Source organism: Canis lupus, chromosome 4, assembly GCF_048164855.1.
Source record: "Canis lupus baileyi chromosome 4, mCanLup2.hap1, whole genome shotgun sequence".
NCBI classification, from domain to species: Eukaryota; Metazoa; Chordata; class Mammalia; order Carnivora; family Canidae; genus Canis; species Canis lupus.
In genome coordinates, this window is record NC_132841.1 from 24,334,087 (window position 1) to 24,361,370 (window position 27,284).

General features: G+C 36.1%; 1 protein-coding gene and 1 pseudogene across 4 annotated transcripts in view; both read right to left on the bottom strand.

Annotated features, from left to right (window-relative positions):
- P4HA1 (prolyl 4-hydroxylase subunit alpha 1) overlaps positions 1 to 27,284 on the bottom strand; it is a 76,610-nt gene that overhangs the window by 12,234 nt on the left and 37,092 nt on the right. For 3 of the 4 annotated variants that reach the window (XM_072823542.1, XM_072823543.1, XM_072823545.1), the window contains 4 exons: positions 26,765 to 26,961; positions 24,983 to 25,159; positions 21,418 to 21,488; positions 5,839 to 5,942 (listed from right to left, as the gene is read on the bottom strand). In XM_072823542.1, coding sequence (XP_072679643.1) covers positions 5,839 to 5,942; positions 21,418 to 21,488; positions 24,983 to 25,159; positions 26,765 to 26,961 — 549 coding nt within the window. Of the gene's footprint in view, positions 1 to 5,838; positions 5,943 to 21,417; positions 21,489 to 22,527; positions 22,599 to 24,982; positions 25,160 to 26,764; positions 26,962 to 27,284 lie in introns of all 4 variants that reach the window. The other variant, XM_072823544.1, reaches the window with a different exon arrangement.
- LOC140631657 (enolase-phosphatase E1 pseudogene) lies at positions 9,822 to 12,592 on the bottom strand (annotated as a pseudogene).

Below are 27,284 nucleotides of genomic sequence, written 5' to 3' on the forward strand. Positions count from 1 at the left end.
TGCCTGTGGGAGGGAGGGATGCAGTGGAGAGGGAAGAGGAACAGACCTTCACATTAGGTGCCCCAGGCAGGGACATGCATGGCTATATGCATATGATGAAACTCTAACATCTGGCTTTGAAAACTAGAGGGTTCTGGTTTCTCAAGTTCTCACAATCAGTGGGGCTTAACACCTAGAACTTTAAAAATCAGTAAGCTCAGCTCTGGGAGAGCTGGAGGGCTAGAAGAAACTGAATCCAGTGCAAAAAGAGCCCAGCTGAGATACAATATGGAAGAGGCAGTCTGAAAAATGCCTGGGGTATATAGGAAGGTAATTTATTTACTATTCTCAGAGCATATGCTGGAGGGACAGGGATTTGAGGGAGACTTCTCGAAGAACAAAAGAGCTAGAAGGTGCCATTTCCTTCCCCTGTCCCAACCTAGAAACACAGATACCTGTGGGAACCAAGGCAGCAGAACATTCTCCTGCTAAAAGTGAGAGCCCTGCCCCAACATTCTTCTACAGACACATCACTTCCATCCTAGGCAACTTCAGATCCCCTCCCGCAGCACAGCTGCATGCATCTTAGAGTACACCTCCCCCTTTCCTGAGCTTTTCTATGGACCCATCATTCCATTCCAACCTGGGCAGGAGTTTTCCCAGGGGCTGTAGGCTCCCTCCTGCAGCAAACCAGTGCAGATCCTGCTAGCACCATGATCTCCAGCCCTCTCCAAAACACTCTTAGAGTCCACCTGGCTAATTAATGCCACAAGCCTAGCAGTGTGCAAGTAGCCCTGACACAGGCCTCTACCACTCCAAAATGACTTCCGCCCTGGGGAGAGGTGAAGATAAATACACTAGTTAAACTGCAGTCCAGCAGTGGGCTGGGGGCAGACATTGGTCTGCCTGTAGCTCCCGCCCACCAACAAAAACTTCTCAGGGCACAACACAGGGAAAACACCCTGCAGTTTGGTTCACTACATCTTTGGCAAATATCTGATCTGACTCAGCTTAAGCCCAAGGTGGTTCCAGACTGACTCACTAACAACACAAGGACCTAAACCTGCCCACAATAGGGAAAGAGAGCCATTGCAGATGACTGGACTAAAGGCAAAAGTGGCTCAGCCACAACAGTAGGGTACATGCAACACATATAGGAGAAACCCCTGAACACTGGGTTTTGGTGAACAGGGGACATTGTGCTGCAGGGCCCCACAGGACCTCTTCTTCATAAAGCCACTGCTTTCAAGAATAGGAGACATAGCTGACTTACCTGACAGAAACAGAGTTAGACAAAATAAGGGGACAGAGGAGTATGTCCCAAAATGAAAAAACAGGACAAAAAAATCACAAGAGACCTAAGTGAAACTGAGGTAAGTAATATACCTGATTGAGAATTTAAAGTAATAGTCATAAAGCTACTCATGGGACTTGAGAACAAAATGAAGGACCTCAATGATACCCTCAACAATGAGATAGAAAACAAAAAAGACGGGGAGCCCAGGTGGCTCAGCAGTTTAGTGCCACCTTCAGCCCAGGGCATGATCCTGGAGTCCTGTGATCGAGTCCCAGGTCAGGCTTCCTGCGTGGAGCCTGCTTTTCCCTCTGCCTGTGTGTCTGCTCCCCTGCTCCCATATGTGTCTTTCATGAATAAATAAATAAAATCTTAAAACAAAACAAAAAAGAACCAGAGATTGGACAATTCACTAACTGAAGTTAAAAATACACTAAAGGGAATAAATAGAACACAGGAGGTAGAAGAACAGACCAGCCACCTGGAGGACAGAGTAACGGAAAGCAATCAAGCTGTACAGGAAAAAGAAAAAAATTAATGAAAATAGACTAAGGGAACTCAGTGACACCATCAAACATGGTAACATTTGGATTATATAGTTTCTAGAAGGGAAAAAGAAAAGGAAGCAGAAAATTTGAAGAAATAATAGCTGAAAAGTTTCTAAATCTGGGGAAAGAAACAGAAATCTACCTCTAGGAGGTAGAGATAGCCCCCAACTAAATCAACAGGGAGGTCCAAACCAAGACATAGAGTAATGAAAAAGGGCAGAAAGCAGTGATAAAGACACAATTTAAAAAGCAGTAAAAGAAAAGAATTACATAAAAAGGAAACCCCACGGGGATCCCTGGGTGGCTCAGTGGTTTAGCAACTGCCTTCAGCCCAGGGCATGATCCTGGAGTCCTGGGATCAAGTCCCACATTGGGCTCCCTGCATGGAGCCTGCTTCTCCCTCTGCCTGTGTCTCTGCCTCTCTCTCGCTGTGTCTCTCATGAATAAATAAAAAATCTTTTTAAAAAAATGAAAGTGAAGGGAAGGAAAAAGCATTAATCATGCAAGTGGAAGTGAAAAGAAAGCCAAATAGCAATACTTATTTTTTTTTTTTTTAAAGATTTTATTTATTTATTCATGATAGTCACAGAGAGAGAGAGAGGCAGAGACACAGGCAGAGGGAGAAGCAGGCTCCATGCACCGGGAGCCCGACGTGGGATTCGATCCCGGGTCTCCAGGATCGCGCCCTGGGCCAAAGGCAGGCGCCAAACCGCTGCGCCACCCAGGGATCCCCAAATAGCAATACTTATATTGGACAAAACGCATTTTAAAACCAAGATTATAACAAGAGACAAAGAAGGACACTATATAATCATAAAGTGGACAATCCAACAGTAAGATATAACAATTGTAAATATTTATGCACCCAACATGGGATCACCAAATACATAAAGCAGGTAATAACAACATAAGGAAATAATTGATAATAATAGTCAGAGACTTTAATACTCATAATGGATCGAGTGTTACAAAAATGGATTGATCAAACAAAAAATCAGCAAGAAGAGAGTAGTTTTGGATGACACACTGGACCAGATGGATCTAACAGAAACTGAAATGGAAAGATATTTCATGGCCATGTATTGGAAGAACAAATACTGTTAAAATGTCCATGCTGCCCAAAGCAATCTATAGATTTAATTTGCTCCCTATCAAAATAACAGCATTTTTTATAGAACCAGAACAAAGAATATGAAAATTTGTATAGAACCACAAGAGATGTCCAATAGCCAAAGCAGTCTTGAAAAAGAACTGTAGGTATCACAATCCCAGATATGAAAATACACTACAAAGCTGTAGTAATTGAAACAGTATGGTATTGGCACAAAAACAGACACATAGATCAATGGAACAGGACAGAAAACCCATAAATAAACCCATGATTATATGATTGATAACCTTTGACAAAGGAAGAATATGCGATGGGAAAGAGTCTCTTTAACAAATAGTGTTGGGAAAATTGGACAGCAACATGCAAAAGCATGAAACTGAACCACTTGCTTATACCATACATAAACATAAACTTGAAATGGATTAAAGACCCAATGTGATACCTGAAACCATAAAAATCCTAGCAAAGAGCACAGGCAGTACAGTAATTTCTCTAACATTGGCTATATCAACTTACACAACTCAACACTCAAAATATAAATAATTCAATTAAAAAATAGGCATAAGACATAAACAGACATTTCTCCAAAGATGACATACAGATGGTCAACAGACACATGAAAATATGTTCAACATTTCAACATCACTCATCATCAGGGAAATGTAAATCAAAACCACAATGAGACATCAGCTCACTCACACCAGTCAGAATGGCTAAAATAAAAAAATGCAAGAAACAACAGGTGTTGGTGAGGTTGTGGAGAAAAAGAGACCCTTGTGCACTGTTGGTGGGAATGCAAACTGACACAGCCACTGTGGAAAACAGTATGGAAGTTCCTCAAAAAATTAGAAATAGAATTACCATATGATCCAGTAATTCCAGAACAGAAAAACACTAATTCAAATAGATATATGCACCCTTATATTTATTGCAGCATTATTTACAACAGCCAAATTTTAGAAGCAACTCAAGTGTTCATTGACCGGTGAATGGATAAAATTATCATATATAAACACAATGGAATATTACTCGGCCACAAAAAAAATGAAATCTAGCCATCTGCAAAAACATGGATAGATCCAGATAGTATAATGCTCAGTGAAATAAGTTAGAGAAATATAAATACCATATGATTTCATTCATGTGGAGTTTTTTAAAGATTTTATTTATTCATTCATGAGAGACACACAGAGGTAGAGACATAGGCAGAGGGAAAGCAGGTTCCCTGTGGGGAGCCCGATGTGGGACTCCATCTGGGATCATGCCCTGAGCCAAAGGCAGATGCTCAACCACTGAGTCATCTCCAGGTGTCCTTCATATGTGGAGTTTAAGAAACAAAACAAATGTACAAAGAAAAAAAGAGACAAACCAAAAAAACAGACTCAACTATAGAGAGCATTCTGATGGTTACTAGACAGGAGGGAAATAGAGTAGAATGGGTGAAATACATGATAGGGATTAAGAGTACACTTATGATGAGCACTGTAATGCACAAAATTGCTGAATCACTATATTGCACTTTCTGAGACTAATATAAAACTGTATGTTAACTATTATGGAATTTAGTAAAAAAGTACAAGCAACTAAAAAAAACTCCAAAAACAAAAAAACAAAAAAGACCTATCAGACTTCATCAAAATTAAAAATTCTGTGCCAAAGGTTATCATCAAGAAAATGAAAGATGACCTACAGAATGGGAGAAAATATTTGCAAACCACATATCTGATAATGGTCCTGTATCCAGAATGTAAAAAGAACACTTACAATTCAACAAAAACCCAAAAACTCAATGAAGAAATAGTCAAAGAATGTAAACAAAAATTTTCTCAAAAAAATAAAGATGCTCAACATCATTAGCCATCAGGGAAATAGAAATGAAAACTGTAATGAGAAAAAAAACAGACAAGAACAAGTGTTGACAAGAATGTGAAGAAATTGTAATCCTCATACTGCCAATGGAATTAGAAAATTGTGCAGTCATTTTGGAAAATAGTTTAGCGATTCCTCATATGTTGAACTGAAGTTATTACATGACTCATCAATTCTATATGTAGATATATACCCATGGATTTTAAATGTTTGTACAAAAACTTGTACACAAATGTTCACAGCAGCATTAGTCATTATAGTCAAAAAGTGCAAACAACCCAAATATCCTTCACCTGACATGAAGTGTAGTACATCCAAAAAATGGAATATTATTCAGCATGAAAAAGAATAAAATATACTGATATATTGAAAACATTACATTAAGTGATAAAAATCAGACATAATAAAAAGAAATCAGACATAATAGGCCACATATTATTCGATTGATATGAAATATCTAGAAAAGGCAAATTCATAAATAGAAAGGAGATGAGAAATTGCCCAGAGCATTAGGGAGAGGGAATGGAGAGTGACTGCTTAAAGTTTCTGAAGTGATGAAATATTCTTGCAATTAGATCGTGGTGATGGCTCCATAACCATGTGCATATAATAAAACCAAGGTAAATCTTATGGTATGTGAATTATAACTCAATAGAACAGAGAGAAAAAAACATTAAAAAATAAGAACTGCCCCGATTACCTAACAGAATTATAGTTAAGAATGACAAAAAATTATAGTGTACTTAATAAATATTAATGTTCCATATTGTTCATTTCCCTATAAATTTATACTTAACAGTAAGTTTTTAACATTTTGTAAAAGAATTTCAGAGATCACAGACAAATCTTAATTTTTCCCAGTGATTATTAAGATCAGTTTGCATGATTTCAGCTTGCATATTCACTTTTGGGGTCCCAAACTCTCCTGCAATACCTTACAGTGCCTGTACAATGTTAAGAACTCTCATCTGAAGCATGTTTTGAAAAAGTATAAAGAAATAATGTGATAGCATATAATTTAAGGATAATGTCAATACCTACCTGTAATTCCTCTGCTGTGGAAACATCCAGTCCTGTTAAATCTTGTATTCTCATATTAATTCGAGACACCACAGGGTTTTCATAGCCAGAGAGCCAAGCACTAAGAACAAGAATATTAGTTTTACTGATAATGTTTCACTACATAAAGATTAAAAGCCATCATTTCAAAAGCCATAATATGAGAGACAGTAAGCCTTCACCTATAGGCATTTAGTTGGCTTGCTTGATAGGATTTTTATTGATAAATGCTATAACTTTTTAAAGATGCTACATTTTAAAGGTTAGAAAAAACTGACTCATTTATTACAGTTTCTTTGAAAACAGCTGGATTAATTTAAGAAGGTTACAGAGAGCTATTACATTGAGAATTTTTTAAAATTCTGTAAAAATACATACCAAATTGAAAACAATTTTTCTTTTTAGGTAAGGTATAGGAACTGACTGGGGTGGAGATCATAGGGTTTTTAGTCTGACTTCTACAGTGTAAATATAAGAAAAAAATTCATGTAGGGGCACCTGGGTGGCTCAGTTAAGTGTCCAACTCTTTTTTTTTTTAAGTGTCCAACTCTTGATTTTGGCTCAGGTCATGATCTCAGGGTCATGAGACTGAGCCCCTCATTGGGCTCCATGCTCAGTGGGGAGCCTGCTTGAGATTCTCTTTCTCTCTCTTTCTCTGCCCCTCCCCCTACTCACACACTCTTTCTAAAATAATCTTTAAAAAAAGAAAAAATTCATGTTATTTGCATAAATAAAAATACATTTTTAAAAGGTACCAAAATACACCCAGTAGGAAGACTATAATAAAAACAGGTGGAAAAAAAAAACAGGTGGACAGGGGCCCCTGGTTAGCTCAGTTAAGTATTTGATTCTTAGCCCAGGTCCTGATATCAGGATCTTGAGTTCAAGCCCCCAAATAAAACAAAAGATGGACAATTACAGGTGCTGGTGAGAATGTGAAGAAAGCAGAACCCTCATACATTGCTGGTAGGAATGTAAAAATGGTGTAGCTGCTTTGGAAAACAGTATGGCACTTCCTCAAATTGTAAAATGTACAGTTACATATGACTCAGCAATTCCAATTCCAGGTACATACAGAAAAATTAAAACATATGTTCATACAAAAACTTGTACATGAATGTTCATAGCAGCATTAGTAATGGCCAAAAAGTGGAGATAATCCAAATATTCATCAACTGATGAAGAGATACATAAAATGTGATATATCATCCATATGATGGATTATTATGCCATGAAAAGGAAGCGGGTACTGATACATGCCACCATATGGATGAACCTTGAAAACATTATGTTAAGTAAGCAACATACAAAAGGCCACATATTAGGATTCCATTTATGGGAAATGTCTGGAATAGGCAAATCAACAGATATAGAAAGTAGATCAGGGGTTGCCAGAGGAAGGAGGAAATGAGGAGTTACTGCTAGTAAGTACAGGCTTTCTTTTTGGGGTAATGGGAATGTTTGGAAATTAGATAATGGTAAAGATTGCGTAACTAAAAAGACTAAAATAACCACTGAGTTATACACTTTAAAGGAGGGAATTTTATGGTATGGGAACCATACACAGCTAAATAAAAAAAGCACCCCAAATTAAACTATCTCCTTTGCATATGCTTCTTCCTGGTCTATCAGCCTCATTCTTTCTTCACTTCTCTCATCAACCTCTGATTCCACATCTATCATTTCAACAACATTCTTGCTAAGTGCCTAAATTAAACTGCCTGGCAAAAATACTATCCTCAGGAATGATTTCTTTTCTCTAAGCTTATACCTGTGTCACCAAACCCTACTGACAAAGTCCTGAAATAGGGCAAATGTATTCCACTGATAATTCATGAATACCAACTTCAAATGGGCCCAGACTCCTACTCCTTCTTCTACTCTGAACTCCAACTCACCTCAGCTTCCCCCTTCTCTCAGTACATACCCCTACTTGACAGAAAATAGAAACTGTACAATCTACCTACGTTTGCATCTATCTGTTCCTTTTAGTTCATCTAGTTCCTTCATTCCAGTTCCAAAGAGATTTCTCTCCATAATCTAAAGCTAATCCTCTGCCTTAGATTCTATTATTTTCTGACATTTTAGGAAGCATAAATCATTGATTGGCCCTTTCTCTCTTAATCAACTTTCCTTCTCAATTCCTCTCACAGCTTTAAACTGAGCTCAAGTCTCTCCCTTAAATATATAAAAATTCTTTCCTTCAGGGGTGCCTGGGTGGCTCAGTCAATTAAGCATCTGTCTTCAGCTCAGATCATGATCTCAGGGTCCTGGGATGGAGTCCCACATGGGGCTCCCTGCTCAGCAGGGTGTCTGTTTGTCTCTCTTTTCCTCCCTCAACTTGTGCTAACAAATAAAATCTTTAAAAAAAGATGTTTTTCCTTCAAGGCTCTATCTTCTTCCAGCTACCAATCTCTTTCTCTTCCCTCTGTAAGCCAACTTTTCCCACAGACTCTTCATTTCTTTTTTAATATTTTAAAGTAATCTCTACACCCATTGTGGAGCTCAAAATTACAACCCCAAGATCAAGAGTCACATGTTCTACCAACTGAGCCAGCCAAGAGCCCCAACTCATTTCTTAATTCATTCCAGTGTAGCTTCAGTCCCTTACCACTCTATCAAAACTGCTCTTGGTAATATCACCCCAACTAATGTGATACTAAATCTACCAAGATTTTTCCAATTCTCATTGTATTTGCTCTTTTAGTAACAACTGAATGTTCATCCTTCTGGAAACTCCTCCTCATTCATTCTCCAGCATTCCTTCAGTCTCTCTGGTTGGCTTGGTCTTGGTCTCCCTTACAGCCTCTCCCACTATAGTCTCTCTCCAGGTGCCCCACCTTGATTTCTTTAACATATTCCTTCTAGCCCCAAGGCCAGTGCATGTGCTCTTTCTTCTTTCTGCCTAGAATAGTCCCTTTTCACTTTGCAAAGATCAGGCTTTGGATTATCAACTTAGTCATCTCTTCTTCAGAGAAGCCTTCCTTGACTCCTCCCTGTCAAAACTTATAATTTTTATTTTAATAAGAGGAAAAGGAAGGAGGAGAGTGAAGAAGTTTTTACTAATCACAACATTAAATTGACATGACATGCTATTAGAACTGAACCAAGATAAATAATACTGTTATAAAATTTATATTTCTCACACCCATTTCAAAAGAAAATATATAGGATTCTTCTTGTTCTGATGGACTGACTTCAGTAAAATTATTTTAAAAATAGTAAGTAACAATAACATACTTTCTCAAACTGTGTTAAGAAGTTGTAAGAAAAAAAAACAAAACAAAAAAAAAACAAACAAAAAACAAACAAAAAAAAGAAGTTGTAAGAAAGGCAGCTATAAAATCTATAATGATTACAATTGACAGGATTTTTTAAAAACATTAAGAACCACATCTCTTTTTTAACTGTTACATTAATGCACCTTTTTCATCGGTAAGGCGATATTTTGCTGTGGATACCAAAATGATTAGCAAGTCTCTTAACAAACATTCTCTGGTTCAAGACTAAAATGAGTTTTCTAATTTTGCCCTCCTTTAGAACACAGGCAACTATCTTTGTCTTTTGTATGCAGGTGGGTAAATATTGTGAAACACAGTCATTGCAATCTTCTAAATTTTATTCTCTCACAAACAAGGACAATTATTTATTATTAAGAATAATACTTTGAAACACTTTCAGTTTTTAAAATAGCAAGGCTTCTGAAATATTGCTTAAAACTAGCTTTCCATTTTGGTATATGACCTGATACATGACACACTTGATCTGTTATAGTTTTCTATCGACTATACTTCGCCCTCAGTAGGGATTAGTATTGTAGTTTCAAACAACTTTTAGATAAATAGATTTTAAAATAAGTCTTAATTTCATGAAGGGAGATTATCACTCACGTACCTGTAGAAGGTAATTTGAGCGCCTACATGTGTGTATTTTTTTTAAAGTAAGCTACTCTTACCATTAAAATAAACTAGACTACAGGAACAAACTATGAGACAATTTGTCTTCCTTAGAAATCCTTTTCCAGGTTGAAGAGGATCAGTAGTTTGCTGAATGATTTGATTAGGCTATAGGCTTTTCATCATCCCCTAATTCCACCTAGTAATGTCTCACCACCACAACTATACATGTGTCCACTTCCTCAGCAACACCAGCCTCTAGACTGATGCTGTTGGCTGAGCATTCAATGCTGCTTGCAGTCTTTCAATAACTCTCTCCACTTTATGCCCAACCTTGGCATCCATGTTAACTATCCACACAAGCTCAAAACATCTTCCTCTTTAGAATGCACATGTCATAGTTTCTGTGCCTCTACCCTCCTTGAAGAACAGATAGACATCTCTTTCCAGCTTCTCTCCATTTCCTAGCTGCTTGAATGACTTCTTCAGTGAATGCTGCTCTCATTCTCCCAGCTGTGAAATGCTGCCTTCCACTTGTAACAGTACCATGGTCTTTCCATCCAGAGATCTCTGCCAGCGCACATGATCTACCACAGCATGCATCATCTAGTGCACATCATCCACCCCATTCCCAGATGCTGCAGAGGTCAAGATAACCCACCCTGATGGGAATCCTCTTCAGTCTGTTACCTCAAAAGACTGAGGTCCTGCTAGCACTCTTCTAAGAGGGAAGAAGTATTTTTCTGAGGTAACTCTTAACATTTTCTCTAAGAAATAAAATGCTCTTCACAAAAGCAGTCAAGCTTTTGTAGTACTTCTGATATATAAAAGACCACAAGGACTTTGGTGGGCACCTGCTGGATGCTACTATGGGAATCACCCTTGGTCCAGAGGATGGAGGATGGTGGCAGCTGTACCCCCAGAACCATTAATCTTGGAGCTGGCAACCATTTGCAACTGAAGCACCTCAGATAGAGGCTACCTCCATCCCCTTGGAAATGCAAAGGGCAGCTGCCGGTAATGTTTATGGGTTTTTTGGGTTTTTTGTTTTTTCCGGTAATGTTTTATAGTACTATAGATCTTTTATAGTACTATATACATATAGTACTATATAGTACTTTGTAGCATTTATCACAGTAACTGTATATTAATTCGTTGCTTGGTTAAGGTAAAATGTCTTCATCCAACTACTAATCCCAAATACGTATAAGTTCTACTTGGTTTTGCTCACCACTATATCTACAGAACCTATTAGAGTGCCTGGCACATGGTAGATGTTCAATAAATATTTGCTGAATGAAGAAATGAATTAATCAGAAATTTCTTAGATAATCCAAGATTTATTCTATTTTACCATAATTACTTGTCTGGTGATCCCTTGCAAATTTATATGGACTGGCTGAGTAGAATTCCTCAGTGCGGCAGAAATAGGAAGGATCCAAGAAATTTATTATTATGAAGGCTGCAGCAGATAAATACACTAAGAATTTATTTCTCCCAATTCTGACGGAGTTCCTAGTAGAACTAGGCACTAAACTAGTCTATGTACCTATCTTTCTAGCTGGCAACAATTTGACAGATTTTGAACTTTATAAGCCACAAACTACTGACTTGATTTTTACAGATAACTGCAACACAAGATTGGCAAGTGTTCTATTAAAATTTTAGGGGCACCTGGGTGGCACAGTTGGTTAAGCATTTGGCCCTTGGTTTTGGCTCAGGTCATGATCTCAGGGTTGTGAGATCAAGCCCTAAGTCAGGCTCTGTGCTCAGTGCATAGTATACTTGAGATTCTCTATCCCTCTTGCCCTGCCCCTCCCCACCTCTCATGCATGCGTGTGCATGCACTCTCCCTCTCTCTCTCTCAAAATAAATATATCTGGGCACCTGGATGGCTCAGTAGGTTAAGTGTCTGCTTTCAACTCAGGTCATGATCCCAGAGTCCTGGGATTGAGCCCCATGTAGGGCTCCTGGCTCAGCAGACAGCCTGTTTCTCCCTCTCCCTTTACCCTCCCCCGACTCATGCTCCCTCTTTTAGCTCTCTCTCAAATAACTAAATAAAATCCTTTAAAAAAATAAATATCTTCTAGAAAAAATTTCAAACTAGATACATCTTGAGAATTGTTCCTATCCATCCTGGAACCCATCACCCACAGAGAACCTTGTTTCCTACTTGTTACCTTCAACTTCCTTCCCTGCTACCACAAGAATCTACTCTTACTTTTTCTCATATACTTTGATAGAAGCACTGTCCTTCAGCCTTATAGAGACTGGATCTTTTCTCTATGCTGTTGAATCTACCCTTTATAACTCAAATTGTTGCCAGTCAGAAAGACAGGTACACTGACACACTAGATTAGCTCCTAGTTCTATTAGAAACTCAGAATTGGAAGAAATACATTCTAACTCAATCTACCAATCAATTACTGCCTCTCTTTATCTTTAATCTTCTCTTTGACAATGCTTACTCTGCAACCTAAAGTTTCCTGTTACCAAACACCTTCACTTTTGGTATTCTAGCAAATTATCATTTTGATTTTCACTTCACACTTTTAAAATTATAAAAGCAAGAAATGTGGGGCACCCAGGCAACTCAGGTAAGCATCCAACTCTGGATCTCAGCTCAGGTCCTGAACTTAGGCTTGTGAGTTCAAGCCAATGTGGGGTCCATGTTCAATATGGGGCCTACAGACATATATATGTGTGTATATACACATACACACACACACACATATACACACACACACATATATATAAGTGTTTGTTATATTCAAAAAATAGTCTTGGGCCCCAAATGAGCATATGCAAAAGAAAGAAGTTGGGCTCCATACCTCATATCATATAAAAAAAATTGAACTCAAAAGGAATTAAAGACCTATATGTAAGAGCCAAAATTGTAAAACTCTTAGAAAAAACTGTAAGTCTAAATCTTTGTGACCTTAAGTTAGACACTAGTTTAGCTCTGACATCAGAAGTATAAGCAATAATAAAAAAAATAAACTGGGTATCATCAAAATAAAAAAATTTGTGCTTCAAAGGACACTACCAAGAAAGTGAAAAGACAAGTCAGAGACTGGAAGAAAATTTCTGCAAATCAAATATCTAATAAAGATTTGTGTCTAGGGGCAGCCTGGGTAGCTCAGTGGTTTAGCACTGCCTTCAGCCCAGGGCATGATCCTGGAGACCCAGGATCGAGTCCCACATTGGGCTCCCTGCAGGGAGCCTCTGCCTGTGTCTCTACCTCTCTCTCTCCCTCTGTTTCTCATGAATAAATAAACAAAATCTTTAAAAAAAAAAAAAAGATTTGGGTCTAAAATATATAAAGAACTATTACCACTAAATAAAAAACAAATCAAGTCAAAAATAGGTAAAGTATCTAAAAATAAACAGTCTTCAAAGAAAATAAACAAATGGCCAATAAGCACATGGAAAGATGCTCAACATCATCAGCCACTGGGAAATGCAAATCAAAACCACAATGCAATAGCACATTACAAAAATAGCTATAATCATAAAAAAGACAGACAATAACAAGTGTTGATGAGGATGGGAAGAAACTGGAATGACCCATACACTGCTGGTGGGATTATAAAATGGTGCTGCCACTTTGGAAAAGGTTAGCAGTTCTTCAAATGATTAAATACAGAATTATCCTATGACCTAGCAATTACACTCCTAGGTGTAGGAGTACTCCTAGGTATACCCAAGAGAAATGTAAACTTATGTTCACATAAAAATTTAAACATGAATGTTCAGACCAGTATTCATAATAGCCAAAAAGTAGAAACAATCCAACTATCAATAGATAAATAAAACAGGTAACATGCATACAATGGAATATAGTTCAGCCCCCAAAATGAATGAAGTGTAGATACATACATCAGTATCAATGAACCTTGCAAACATGGCAAGTGAAAGAAGCCACATCAAAATACCACATATTGTATTATTTCATTTATATGAAATAACCAGAACAGAGACACCTGGATGGTTCAGTTGGCTAAGCATCTGACTTCAGCTCAAGTAATGGTCTCAGGGTCCTGGGATGGAGCCCCTCAGCGGGCTCTGTGCACAGCAGGGAGTCTACTTATCCTTCTCCCTCTTCCCCTCTCCTGCTAGTAGTTTCTCTCTCCATATAAACAAACCAAATATTTAAAAAAATAAATCCAGAACAGGCAAATCTATAAAGACAGGAAGTAGATTAGTAATCACCCACCAGGGCTGGGCTGGGAGAGGTGATGAATTGAGAACTGAGTGGTTATTGCTAAGGAGTGCAGATTTTCTCTTTCAGGTAATGAAAATGTTCTAAAATTCATTGTGAGGGGTGCCTGAGTGGCTCTGTCCATTAAGCAGCTACCTTCAGCTCAGGTTATGATCCCAGAGTCCTGGGATTCAGCTCCACATTAGGCTCCCTGCTCAATAGGCAGCCTGATTCTCTTCACCACTGGTGCTCTCTCATGCATGCTCTCAAATAAAATCTTTTTAAAAAATAAAATGAAATTCATTGTGGTGATGGACGCACAACTCTGAATATACTAAAAACTACTCAACTGTACATTTTCAACCAATGAATTGTATGGTATGTGTATCTCCCAATAAAGCTATTTTTAAAAATATTTATAAAAGTTTCAAACGATACAAAAGTATATAAAGTCCTTTTCCTAGTCCCACTCCTTACGGATACACGGTACTAATAAATAGGTACTTATCCTCTCAACATTTCCCTGTATGGAAACAAATATACAGAGAGAATTTTTTAAAAAAGATTTTATTTATTTATTCATGAAAGAGAGGGAGAGAGAGAGAGAAAGAAAGAGAGAGAGGCAGAGACACAGGCAGAGAGAGAAGCAGGCTCCATGCAGGGAGCCCGATATGAGTGGGACTTGATCCCAGGACTCCAGGATCACGCCCTGGGCAGAAGGCAGATGCTCAACCACTGAGCCACCCAGGCGTCCCCAGAGAGAATTTTTTTAAAAATAGAAATCTACCCACCTTCCAATCTCCACATCAATAAACACATTCACTTTTTTGTCCCTGAAAATACTTCTGACACTTTTCCAAGTCAATACACATAGAACCTCAGTTAAAAAAAAAAAAAAAAACTATTGTGGTAAAAAACACATTAATATAAAATTTACCACTTTAAGCATTTTTAAGTGTAAAATTCAATGCCATTAAGTACATTCAACAAGTTGTGCAATGATCACCACTATTTCCAGAACTTTTCATCATCTCAAACTGCATTCTGTACCCACTAAACAATAATTTGCCATTTCCCTCTTCTCTTAGCCCCTTAGTGAATTAGTAACCTCTAATTCACTTCTTGTCCGCATGAATTTTTCATTCTGGTTACCTCCTATAAATAGAATCACATAATATTTATCCTCGTCTTACTCCATTTAATAGAATATCCTCAAAGTTCATCCATGTTGTTGCATGTATCAGAATTCCATTACTTTATTAGGCTGAATAATATTCCATTATATAGATATACAACATTTTGCTTATCTATTCATGCGCACCTAGGTTGCTTCCACGTTTTGGCTATTGTGAGTAATGCTGTTATGAATTTGAGTGTACAAGTACCTGCTTGAGTCCCTCCTTTGGATTCTTTTGGGTGTATACCTAGCAGTGGAATTTCTGGCCCATATAGTAATCCTGTGTTTAACTTTTTGAGGAAATACCAGACTCTCTTCCATAACAACTATATCACTTTATATTCCCATTCCATGCTGTTTTTTAGCTACTGGTTTTCATTTTTTTATTTTAAAAGATTTATTTATTTGAGAGAGAATGTGAGCATGAGCAAGAGAGACAGAGGAAGATGGAAGAGAGAGAGAGAATCCCAAGCAGACTCCGCTCTGAGGGCAGAGCCTGATGTGAGGCTGGATCTCATGACCCTGATTATCACAACCTGAACCAAAACAAAGAGTCAGATGCTCAACCAACTGAGCCACCAACCTGGGTGTGCCCCTGCTTTTCATTTTAAAATAAAGTTTCTTTACTTCTAAAATGACCATGAAGATCTACCAATAAAGCACTGGTTAAATAAGGCTATTTCTACTTTTCCTCCATTACAAATAATACTGTAATGAAAATTTTTTTATATCTTTGCACACTGTGGGAATACCTCTCTGTAGGTTAAACTCCTACATGTGGAACTGCTAGACAACTTTACATTTTGATGAATGATGTCAAATTGTTCTCCAAAAAGGTATTTTATACTTTTACTATGCATTTATGAGTGCCCTTTCAGAAAATCCTTGCCAGTATCAATCTTTTAAATTTTTCCTAATCTTAAGGGAAAAACATTTTAATGTTAATTGTTTAGATTTCTTTTAAAGTTTTATTTATTAAAGATTTTATTTATTTATTCATGAGAGACAGAGAGAGAAAGAGGCAGAGACACAGGCAGAGGGAGAAGCAGGATCCATGCAGGGAGCCTGACGTGGGATTCGATCCTGGGACTCCAGGATCATGCCCTGGGCCGAAGGCAGGCGCCAAACCGCTGAGCCACCCAGGGATTCCCCATCTTTTGAAGTTTTAATTTGCACTTTTTGTTATACCATAAATGATCTCAAAGGAAGGTCTGAGGCTTAGCAGTTAAAGTTACTAATGATTAAAGGTTAAAAAGAACTTATCTTAATTACGGTTCTATTACTGTCACTAGAGAGGAAAATAAATTCTACTTATGCATGTAGAGTTATTTTACTTAATTTGACTTTCACGTGAAAACCTCTCCAAAATATAAAAGGATTCTCTTTAGCTGGAGAACTCTATATGTTTAAAATATTTTGTTAAAAATAATTAATAAATAAATAAATAAATAAATAAATAAATAATAAAATATTTTGTTCATCTGGATGCCAACTGCTAATCTGTCTTCAGCAACATTGTTACAGACCTATCAGTTAGTCTAAGAAATCAGCCCTGAATTTAAATTGTTTTAACACTGCTAAAAGATTCAGTGGAGGTAATAAGGATACTGTAATATATATTAACTGTCTATTCTTCAGGATTTAAAAGTCTTATTCCTCCATTAAATTAAATCAAGGTTCCCAGTATTCAGTATTTTTTAATCAAGTTAGAATGTAAAGTACAGTATTTTTCATTACTAATTAGATAACACAAAATACATTCCTTTTGGTCTTAATCATAGGAACCCCAGATCTAAGTTGTACATTCAGAGTAATGTTTCAACATTTCTTTTTTTTTTTAAGATTTTATTTTATTTTTTTATTCATGAAAGAGAGAGAGAGAGAGAGAGAGAGAGAGAGAGACTGAGACACAGGGAAGAGGGAGAAGCAGGTTCTCCTCAAGGAGCCCAACGTGGGACTTGATCCCAGTCTCCAGGATCACAACCTGGGCTGAAGGAGGCGCTAAACTGCTGAGCCACCCAGGCTGCCCCGTTTCTTTTAATATATAATTTGTTTTACAGCATTACTGGAATGCTTTCTTTTTTTTTTTTTAAGTAGGCTCCATACCCCACCAACATAGGACTGGAACACACAACCCCAAAATCAAGACCTGAGCTGAGATCAAGAGTCAAAAACTTAATTGACTGAGCCACCTAGGTCTTCCTGGAATGCTTTATTTGAGTAAGAAGCAACATTCTCACACTGCAGGACTATATTTTTAATATATTAATAAGGACATCATGTTCAAATAAATAGACAGTCACTATCATTTTGGAGGTTTTGGCAAAAAGCCTCCGAAGGAAAATGTGAATGATAAAATTTGCACTAGCTTCTCCTTCTAACCCAACACATGTAAAAATTGACATTTTACAATTAGCTAATATAAAAACTGTGATTTTTTTTTTTTTGCAAGGGCAAAAAATAATTCTGGACCCTAAGTCTTCTTCTGTAAGTGCTTGATGGTTAACAAAGAAAGAGTTATCATCTAGCCTGGAAATTCATCCTGGTCCTCTGGTTTTTAGTGGGACAATTAGACAATGACATTATAGATCTGTCCGATTCAGTTAATCTCAATCTGAGAACCACTGTTCAACCTAACAGAGGGCAATGCCATTGTTAAAAGTGACTTCAATTTAAAAAAATATCTGAAATTCACAGATATTTGTATTTGCCCCTGTTCTGTAAAATATTAATATGCTTTTATATCATATTTGCTCCTTATTTACATGAGTAAATTAAATAAGCATAAGGAAATATATTATAGGAAAATGTGTATCAGAGTAGGAAAATGAAAACCACTTCCAAAAATAACTCCCCAGAATCAAAGAAGCTTTTTCTACCACACTAGATTGTTTATTTGCATATCTCTTAATATTACTTTAACAGGACTTTATGAGCTCACATAACTAAACTGTCTTTTTTTAGAGCATGTAACTCAATGTTTACCTTTCTAAAACCAGAATTCCATTTCTCTGACTCAGCCCAAATCATTAGCATCTCCATTAACAAGCTGTAGTAAATTTTTTTTTTTTAAATACTGTGAAGGACAGAGATGACTTACCAAAAGTTAAAATACAGTCAATAAATAAACAGTAATAGATTTCCACACATACTTTACCCAAATAAAATTCTATTTGCTAGGATGCTGGAACATATTTTTCCTTCCATGGAAGATGATGCAATCACTTAGAAATTTCTCAAAATACAGATATTTGAAATTCCCTTCTGACCCATTCAAAATACAGATGTTCCCACAGCAAAAGGAACTACATTAACTAATATTAGTACATATTAATTTTTCTATTTTACATTTGAGATGCCTTTTTCAGAGTTATAATGTGTGAAGGAAACATAAAACACTCATTTATTTCACTTGTAGGAATCTTCAAAATTCCAATTCCCAGTAATGGGTAGAAAATGTCTTGATAGAGCTAATAAATTCCCAAAATAGCAAAAACTTTTTATTTGTTAAAATACGAAAGGTTTAGGATATGTTATGGAGCAAATTCCTTAACAGTTAAGGCCTCTCTCTTAACATATGCATTTTATTTTTAAAAGACTTGCTGAACAATTTTCCTTAAGAGTAAATATGAGTATCACTGTGCTGTGGAACTCCATTGTTACTAGGTTGTTTTGAACACAAACACACACTGCATACTATGCTGAGACCGAGTAAATTTATTCTGGTGTGTCTTCCAATGCTTCTATGGCTGCTGGTTAAGGTCTTCTATTGCCATAGACAAAATAAAGTATGGTTGTGTTTTTCTAAAGAAATCCAATGAAACTGCTTTTCAGAGGTATAAAATTAGAGTATTTTAAAAATAAGCTCAAATGTTTAGAAATATTTGGTTCTTAAGGGAAAAAAAAAGATCGTAGATCACCTTTCCTTTTTTTTTTTTTTTTTTTATTTAAGATCACCTTTCCAAGTGTAATTTATTTTGCCTTATTGGTAAGAGTCCAATGACTGTGGGCTGGATATTTCTTCAAAAGGTCCATTGTATATATAAAAAATTTCCAAAAATGACTTCCAAAGAACTAAGTTCATGAAATTTTATGCACTTCCTAAAGGCATCCAAATCTGGAAAATTTAGATACAAGGCTCATGACAGTAAAAATGCCTAAAACTATGTAGTAATCTTTGATAAAATATATAATGGCTTATTTTCTTTAAAAAGTTAGGTAATGGGGCAGCCCTGGTGGCATAGCAGTTTGGCGCTGCCTGCAGCCTGGGGTGTGATCCTGGAGACTCAGGATCGAGTCCCACATCGGGCTCCCTGCACGGAGCCTGCTTCTCCCTCTGCCTGTGTCTCTGCCTCTCTCTCTCTCTGTGTCTATGAATAAATAAATAAAATCTTTAAAAAAAAAGTTAGGTAATGGGTTAATTTTCTTCTTTTACCCCACCTATAACAGGTTAATTTTTTAAGACATAGGATTCTGTAATAGAATGGAAAGTAAGCTGAAGTTTAACTTGAAATTTAGAGTTAATTACAATGCACAGAAGCATTATAAATCACATATCAAAACATTATCTAAATTAATTTCTGCAAATCCTTGGTCGCCCTGAAATCAAACTCAAATGACAGAAATTAAATTTTCTTTATATCTTCTAATTGGGGACAGGGGGCAGGTAGCATGGGGCACACAGTTAGGAAGCCATGATATGTGTGTGGCCATGTTAAAGGTTATTACCATAAGAAGGACATATAGCTTCGCCCAAAAAGAATAAGGAAACAATGAATTCTGTACAGCCTTCATAGTACTTTTGCTATGACTTATAGCACTAATATTCAAAATTTTTGTTCCTCTAACTCCTAAAATAGTTGCTAAAATCTACGTGCTTAGTTTCTGCACATTTTTTTAGTTGACAACTAAAATTTTTCATCAAATAGTTTCAAAGGATTTAATTCTGGCATACTGAAATAGTAATTACTGAAAAAATTATCTTTTTTTTTTTTTAACATATCCAGTGGAATCTAAATACCACAATGACATGAATGAAGTATTTTTTTAGTACTTGGGAAATTTTATATCATTCTTTTTTTTTTTTTTCCCTTGAACTGTATCTTCATTCCATTCTTACCCTAGAGTAGTGGCTTTCAACATGGGTGAAGAGGTTAAATCTGGGGGTGGTGGTGGGAATTTTGCCTACCAGGGGACATCTGGCAATATTTGGAGACATTCTGATTGTCACAACTGGGATGAAGGGTGTTACTGGCATCTAGTGAGTGCCAGAGATGCTGCTAAACATCATACAAAGCTGTGACAACCCCAAACAACAAAGAACTATCTGATCCAAAACATCAATAGTGCTGAGGTTGAGAAGCCCTGTCCTACAGAAATATATTTATATGCATAAAAGTCTTTTATTAAACTTCTCTACAACAAAATTTTATAAATTGATAAAAATATCAATTCCTATTACCCTAAAGGTATAATTGTTAAAAATAATGTCTTCTGGAATGAGATTACAATTATTAGTATACATTATTACATTATTCTAAATAACGTGATTAAACAATTATCCAATTTAAAAGTGAAAATATGTTAAGATATTTCTAATGAGACAGAAGGAGCTTATTTTATTTTCAATATTCTTATTTCTAAGAGAGCTGAGAAACTTCCTTTACATAAAGAAGTAGATGGAAAAGGAGTTCCTGTTGGAATAATGTCACTTATTCTGTGGGCTCCTTCTAAGTTATATACATGAGTTATACAGGAATCTACTGTTAAAAATTATTTCAGTGATTTATCAGCTAATAACTTAAGTACATTCTCTGTAAACACTGTTAAAAGCAAATAATTTGAAATCATTTGACTTAAGGATTTGTCATGGGATCCTTCAAGGTATGTACTTTGCAATACCTACAGTTAGCTATATTCTGGTGACCCTGAGATTTTTAAATCTTTGCTTTACTATAGAAGCCAAATTAGGCCTTGTTTCTATGAAGGTTCTTTGGGAACTTCTCTTACTTCAATATGGAAACACAACTTCATGTTTCACATGGGGCCTGGGGAGTTTCAGCAGGCATTCTGAAATCTAGTAAGCTACTTCTAGAAAATCTCTATTAACTGCCCCATAACCATGTCTGGGGTTAGTCGTCTTAGTCTATCATGAAAATTCAGGAATGATTGTCATGCCTAAAGTCTTGGTCTTAGAAACCACACCATGGGTTTTATGAAAATTAGATTCTCAAGAAAGAAAATGGTGCAAATAGGACTAAAATTCTCTCCATTACTCCCTTACCTCTTAGATACTCTGTACTGTGCTGTGGTCAATTTTCCAGTCTCAGGGTCATGTACTGTAGCTCGGCTCAGCTACAAAAAAGAGAAAGGACAAGGACTTACTCACGTAGCAGGCAATTTTGGGCTTTTGTTTGGTTGGTTTTGTTTGGTTTTGCCAAGCCACAGGTGATTGGAAGGGTTCAGATTGGTCTGGATGGTAGGTAATGGTTTCAAATCAGCAAAAACATTTAGACAGGTGGCAATAAGAAAAGCCACTTCCAAATCAAGAGAAAATGGGTTGACATATTTTTGTTGTAGATTTATTGTCCTTTCACTTTTTTAAAAAAAAAAAAAATGATTTAAAGCTGTATGTAAATGATTTATAGCACTGGGTTTCACAGGAGCTTTCTCAGACCTAGAAGTTTAAGGTCCTTTAAGTATTTTTGACAAAAGTATAGTTAATAGTCTCTTTAAATTTATTTTTTAAAACTCTCACTGAGATAAAACTGTTAAGTCTCTCTGGCAAAGTAAAACAAGTAAGTTCATGAGTACTAGTAGTTGGAAGACTGAGATCAGAAGCATAACTCTGTTCTTTCCATTGCCAACTTTCAAGTCAGCAAGTTTTTTAAAATAACTCCAAGAGGAGGAATTCAGATTACTCCAAAATGACAATGGTATTTCACAAGATGAATGAACAAAGGCCAATATAATCACCATGAAGAATGATGTGAATTCACTGCAGGATTTGTGAATGTGAGAAAACTATATAAACAAAGACTACTCCCATATTAATCAAGCTGCTTCTTTTTCTTTCTTTTTTTCCCCTTTTGCAAGAAAAAGGAAAAAAGAAAACAAGTATCAAGCCATTTCCTGGAGATTTGATTCCTGACCTGAAGAGAGATGCAAAGCATATTAATTCCCTAAAAATAACAGACGAATTAAAGATTAAAAAAAGAACTTCTAGTTGAAGGGAAAGACCTGTGAAACACAAAGCAGTTTATCCATGCGTATATAAATAGGCGGTGACTTGAGCTGGAGACTGAAAATGACCTACTTCCCTTAAATGAATATTCCTGTAGGATGTACAAAACACTCATTAGAGGGCAAAATATGCAACATACACATCTCTTACCTTTTGCTAATTCTGTAATGTACCGTCTCCAAGTCTCCTGTTATTGGGTTTGAAATGGTGGCTCGCCTCAGCTGTGAAGCCAACCATCAAAATAGTTGCATTACAAAACAAAAAAAAAAAAAAAAAGAATCACATTTATCCAACCAGTTAGAATTCTGGGATTTTTACAAAGGAGGATGAAAAGAAAAAAATAACTCCACAGACTTCCAGTCACCTTGTGCTGAGCCTTGAAAGACAGCTGGCTCTTTAGCTTTTTGTATATTTTTGTTATTTTTTAAGTTTTGTTTTTTTTGCTTTGCATGAATGGAGAGTATACACATAAAAGAGATTAAAAACTAAATTTCTTTCAGCGGTTGGAGAATAGGACTGTGAGGAAAGAGAAATTTCTAAAATTTGAAGTCTAATTTATCATTATAAGAATTGCTATTTGTCGGATCCGTGGGTGGCTCAGCAGTTTGGTGCCTGCCTTCGGCCCAGGGTGTGATCCTGGAGTTCCGGGATAGAGTACCACATCAGGCTCCCAGCATGGAGCCTGCTTCTCCCTCTGCCTTGTGTCTTTGCCTCTCTTTCTCTGTCTCTTATGAATAAAGAATCTTTAAAAAAAAAAAAAAAAGGCTATTTGTAGTTAATGATCCATGTCAATCTTTTGATTTTAATTTGTTTTTAGTGATGGAACTGTTTACAAACATTAATGTTCAAAATTTGTTTCAAGGACCATCTTTTCTTCCTTCAACATATCTGCTCATATATTTCACATATACAGTGAAATAATCTTGGACTTAGCAGAAAGGCAGATAAAAAGAACTCATAAATGTACAAAAACAGTAAGAAAGGAGGACAACCAAGATGACTTTAAACTAAAAAAAATGATCCTCAGATTAACAAAAGAATATAAAATTTTTATTGCCATTGAAATTTTTGATTAAAATAATCCAACTGAGCATCCCCTTTGAAGACTGAGGCCTCCAAATCCAGAGATATAAGACTCGACCTCTAAACTGAAATGAATTCTTAATAAAAATTCTACAAAGATATTTTGGTTTACTGGGTTTACAAACCACAAAGAATGATCTAAAATAGAAACTGAAAAGATACTGACAAAATATGATGCAACAGAAGTAGTGCTCGGTTTGAAATATTTAAAAGAATTCCCTTGGACAGCACCTATGCATATTAGAGCAGTCTTTTCCACTTAAAATGTAAAAAAGAAAAAGAAAGGAAGAAAGATAGAAGTACTAATTTGTAATAGTAAAACTTAAAAATTCTGACCTTAAATTTATTTTGAGTACAGATATCCAGATACTTAAACCTTTACAGTAAGGATCAGCAAACTATGGCCCATGGGCTAAATACAGCCTGCCACCTATTTTTGGAAGTTTTATTAAAATATAGCCACATTCATTTATGTATTTCCTATAGCTGCTTTTACACACGATGGCAGACTTGAATACTTATGATAGATGGTATGGTCAGCAAAACCTAAAATATATTTATTATCTGCACCGTTACAGAAAAAACTTGCCAATATTTTGAGCAATATATGCCTGGTAAGAGCACAAATATGCCTGGTGTTTATTTAACAATCTCTTTATGAAAGTGATGGCAGTTTGTATTTTACTATCAATGAGATCAAATAGGTTTTAAGAACAAGGTGATGGAAAAAAAAAAAAAAAGAACAAGGTGATGGGGGAAAAAGGCAAGAGTATAAAGCATAGTCTTTCTCATATTCTCTTAAAAGAATTTCTATGCTAAACACTAAGTTTATGGGTTTGTGTTTACATTGTTTCCCTTAATAAATCACTAAATTCTATCTCTGAAACTAGTAATACACTGTATGTTAAACTGAAATTTTAAAAAATTTTTTAATTGTTTTCCTTAAGATAAATGATGTGAGTTAAAGTCAGAAAACTATGATGTCCTTATTTCAAATTAGCATGATGCTTGTGCCCAATTATATCTTCCAGTAACAATGTGCCCAAAGGGGAATAAAAATACTTCAAGAATTCTTTCAGATTAAAAAAAAAAAGAATTTTTTCAGATAAAAATATAGAAGATATAGGAAAGTTAGTCTTTGATTAGGCTATGAGACTAAAGGGTTCAAAAATACATATAAAACGTTTTTAGAAAGATGCGGAAACATCTGTGAATAAAATCAGTGTGAATAAAAATCTCATCTATGACTTTCATAATTAAGTGCCTAAAACCCAGCTGCAGGGTATTATTTGTATTAACAACAAACTGAGGAAGAACTGGTATAAACAGAGCTTATTAACGACTCCATTATGAAAAAAAAAAACAAAAACAAAAAACAAAAAACGACTCCCATTATGTTGTGACAACAATATCTACAACTATCTGTGGGGTTATTGCCATATCAATTACCATTTTTGTAATCTTGCAAAGGCAAAACTGATACACAGAGTAAACGGAGAGAAAAAAAGAAAAAATTATTTACCCTTGGTTTTGCTAGATCTTTGACAATTTCAATTTCTGCATCAGAAATAATATCATGGAAGCGAATAATACGAGGCTTGTCCCACTCATCCTCCTGTTTGGCTGGAGCCAGAATGAATTTCGGATTCCGGTTTCCATCATGGTAACGACAAAAGAGTTTTTTCTGTCTCCGGGGAGTCTAAACATAGTTAAGAAAATGATAAACCTATTAGAATAATAATAGTTTTAATGTTTGCTGTTATGCAGAAAAGAAACAATAATCATGAAAGAATATACAAAAGACAGTACTCTGCAAGTATTTTGCATCATCTAGGATGTTCAGGATTGTAAGTTTAATTAATGATTATTTTCTGGAAGAGAGGCTAGACCTTAAATAAGAAAAAAGGTAGGGGTTTCACTTTTAACCCATGTCTCAGGTGTTTAAATATGAAAAAAATAATGAAATGTTTATGAAAATATGAAATGAATGACCTGCACTGCTCCAAAGTTCACGAAGTAATTGGGAAGCCTCCAGAAAAAAAAGTTTCTAAAAGGAAAAATAAAACAAAACCTCACCAAGAAAACCTGGTTTTCCTAAATATCTCCCAGTTATATGCTTGCACCATAAATAAATTTAGTTTTAGGGATCCCTGGGTGGCGCAGCGGTTTGGCGCCTGCCTTTGGCCCAGGGCGTGATCCTGGAGACCTGGGATCGAATCCCACATCGGGCTCCCGGTGCATGGAGCCTGCTTCTCCCTCTGCCTATGTCTCTGCCTCTCTCTCTCTCTCTCTGTATGACTATCATAAATTAAAAAAATTAAAAAAAAAATTTAAAAAAAAAGTAAAGATTTATTTATTGTGTCTGATACAATAATGAGGTGAATTTATTCTGAGAATAAAGATGATCCTTTGATTCTGGGCAGTGTTGATGTGTTATGTCATATCTACAAACTGCCAAATTAAGCAGACTTCTGTTTTATACCTATGGTTCTATTTTGATCTTGTCTTTAAGAGTTATTAAGGGCAATAAAAAAATATCTGGGGTAGCCTGGGTGGCTCAGCGGTTTAGCACTGCCTTCAGCCCAGGGCATGATCCTGGAGACCCGGGATCGAGTCCTACATCAGGCTCCCTGCATGGAGCCTGCTTCTCCCTTTGCCTATGTCTCTGCCTTTCTCTCTCTCTCTCTCTCTCTCTCCTGTGTATTCTCATGAATAAATAAAATCTTTAAAAATAATAATAAATAAATAAAATAAAATAAATAAATGTGAAAGCCAAAATCTGTTGAAACACTTTCTGCATTTTAAGTATTTCCTAAATAGACTAATACATTTCACTAAGCAATCCTGTCAAGGTCAACTAGGAGCAAAACCATAAGAGATTATTGTATAGATGTGTTCTTTGTTTTATAGGATGGTTTAAGACAGTATATTGTTTCTGCTTAAGACTGTGGAAATCTCTTTTGCATTAAAATATTTTTAAAAACCACCTTATCACTCCCCTTAATTATCTGATCCTCCATCTTATAAAAATAAGCTTCTTTTGGCCTATGCAAAGAGTTATATTACAAAAAATTTACAAAATGGCATAATGATTCAAAGTTTTATTGTAAGATTATTTTATGAATAGTTGGAGCATATTAAGTGTGACATCCACAATAAGGTGATTTAGCAGACTAATATTTTAAGCAGTTAATTCTAATTTTTATCACACATGCTTAAATATAAAAGAACTCTGATTCTCTCTAGAACTATGTACAAACACACACACATTCATACACACACACAATTGGCTTTTCCACTTTACCATTTTGATACCCTCCCCACGGCACAGCATTTCGTACTTCTGTCTCTCTGGCAGGTAATCCACAGCAGCCCCTTTTTTCTTCAGTGTGGTTTTCTGATCAGATTGGTCATCTGAAGCAGATTTGTTAGCATCTTTTTCTTTAGCCATTATATATTCAAAATATTTTAAGTTACCATTAGCTCTCTGGTGTTCAGGATCTATTAAGGAAGAAAACATGTCCATGGTTAAGTTTAGTCATTCAAGCATCAGAATATAGTAATATAAAAATAGAGGACCACATAATTTACCTTCCAAACTGAGACACTTATGAGAGTGAAAGGAGGCACTAATAAAAACTTTAGCTAGAGGTGCCTGAGTGGCTCAGTCAATTAAGCAACCAACTCCTGGTTGCAGTTTGGGCTTGATTTGGGCCATGGGATGAGCCCTACCACTGACACCACATTTCAGCACAGAGTCTGCTTGAGTTTCTTTCCTTCCTACCCCCCAAAGCCCATCACTTGTGCATGCTCGCCCTCTCACT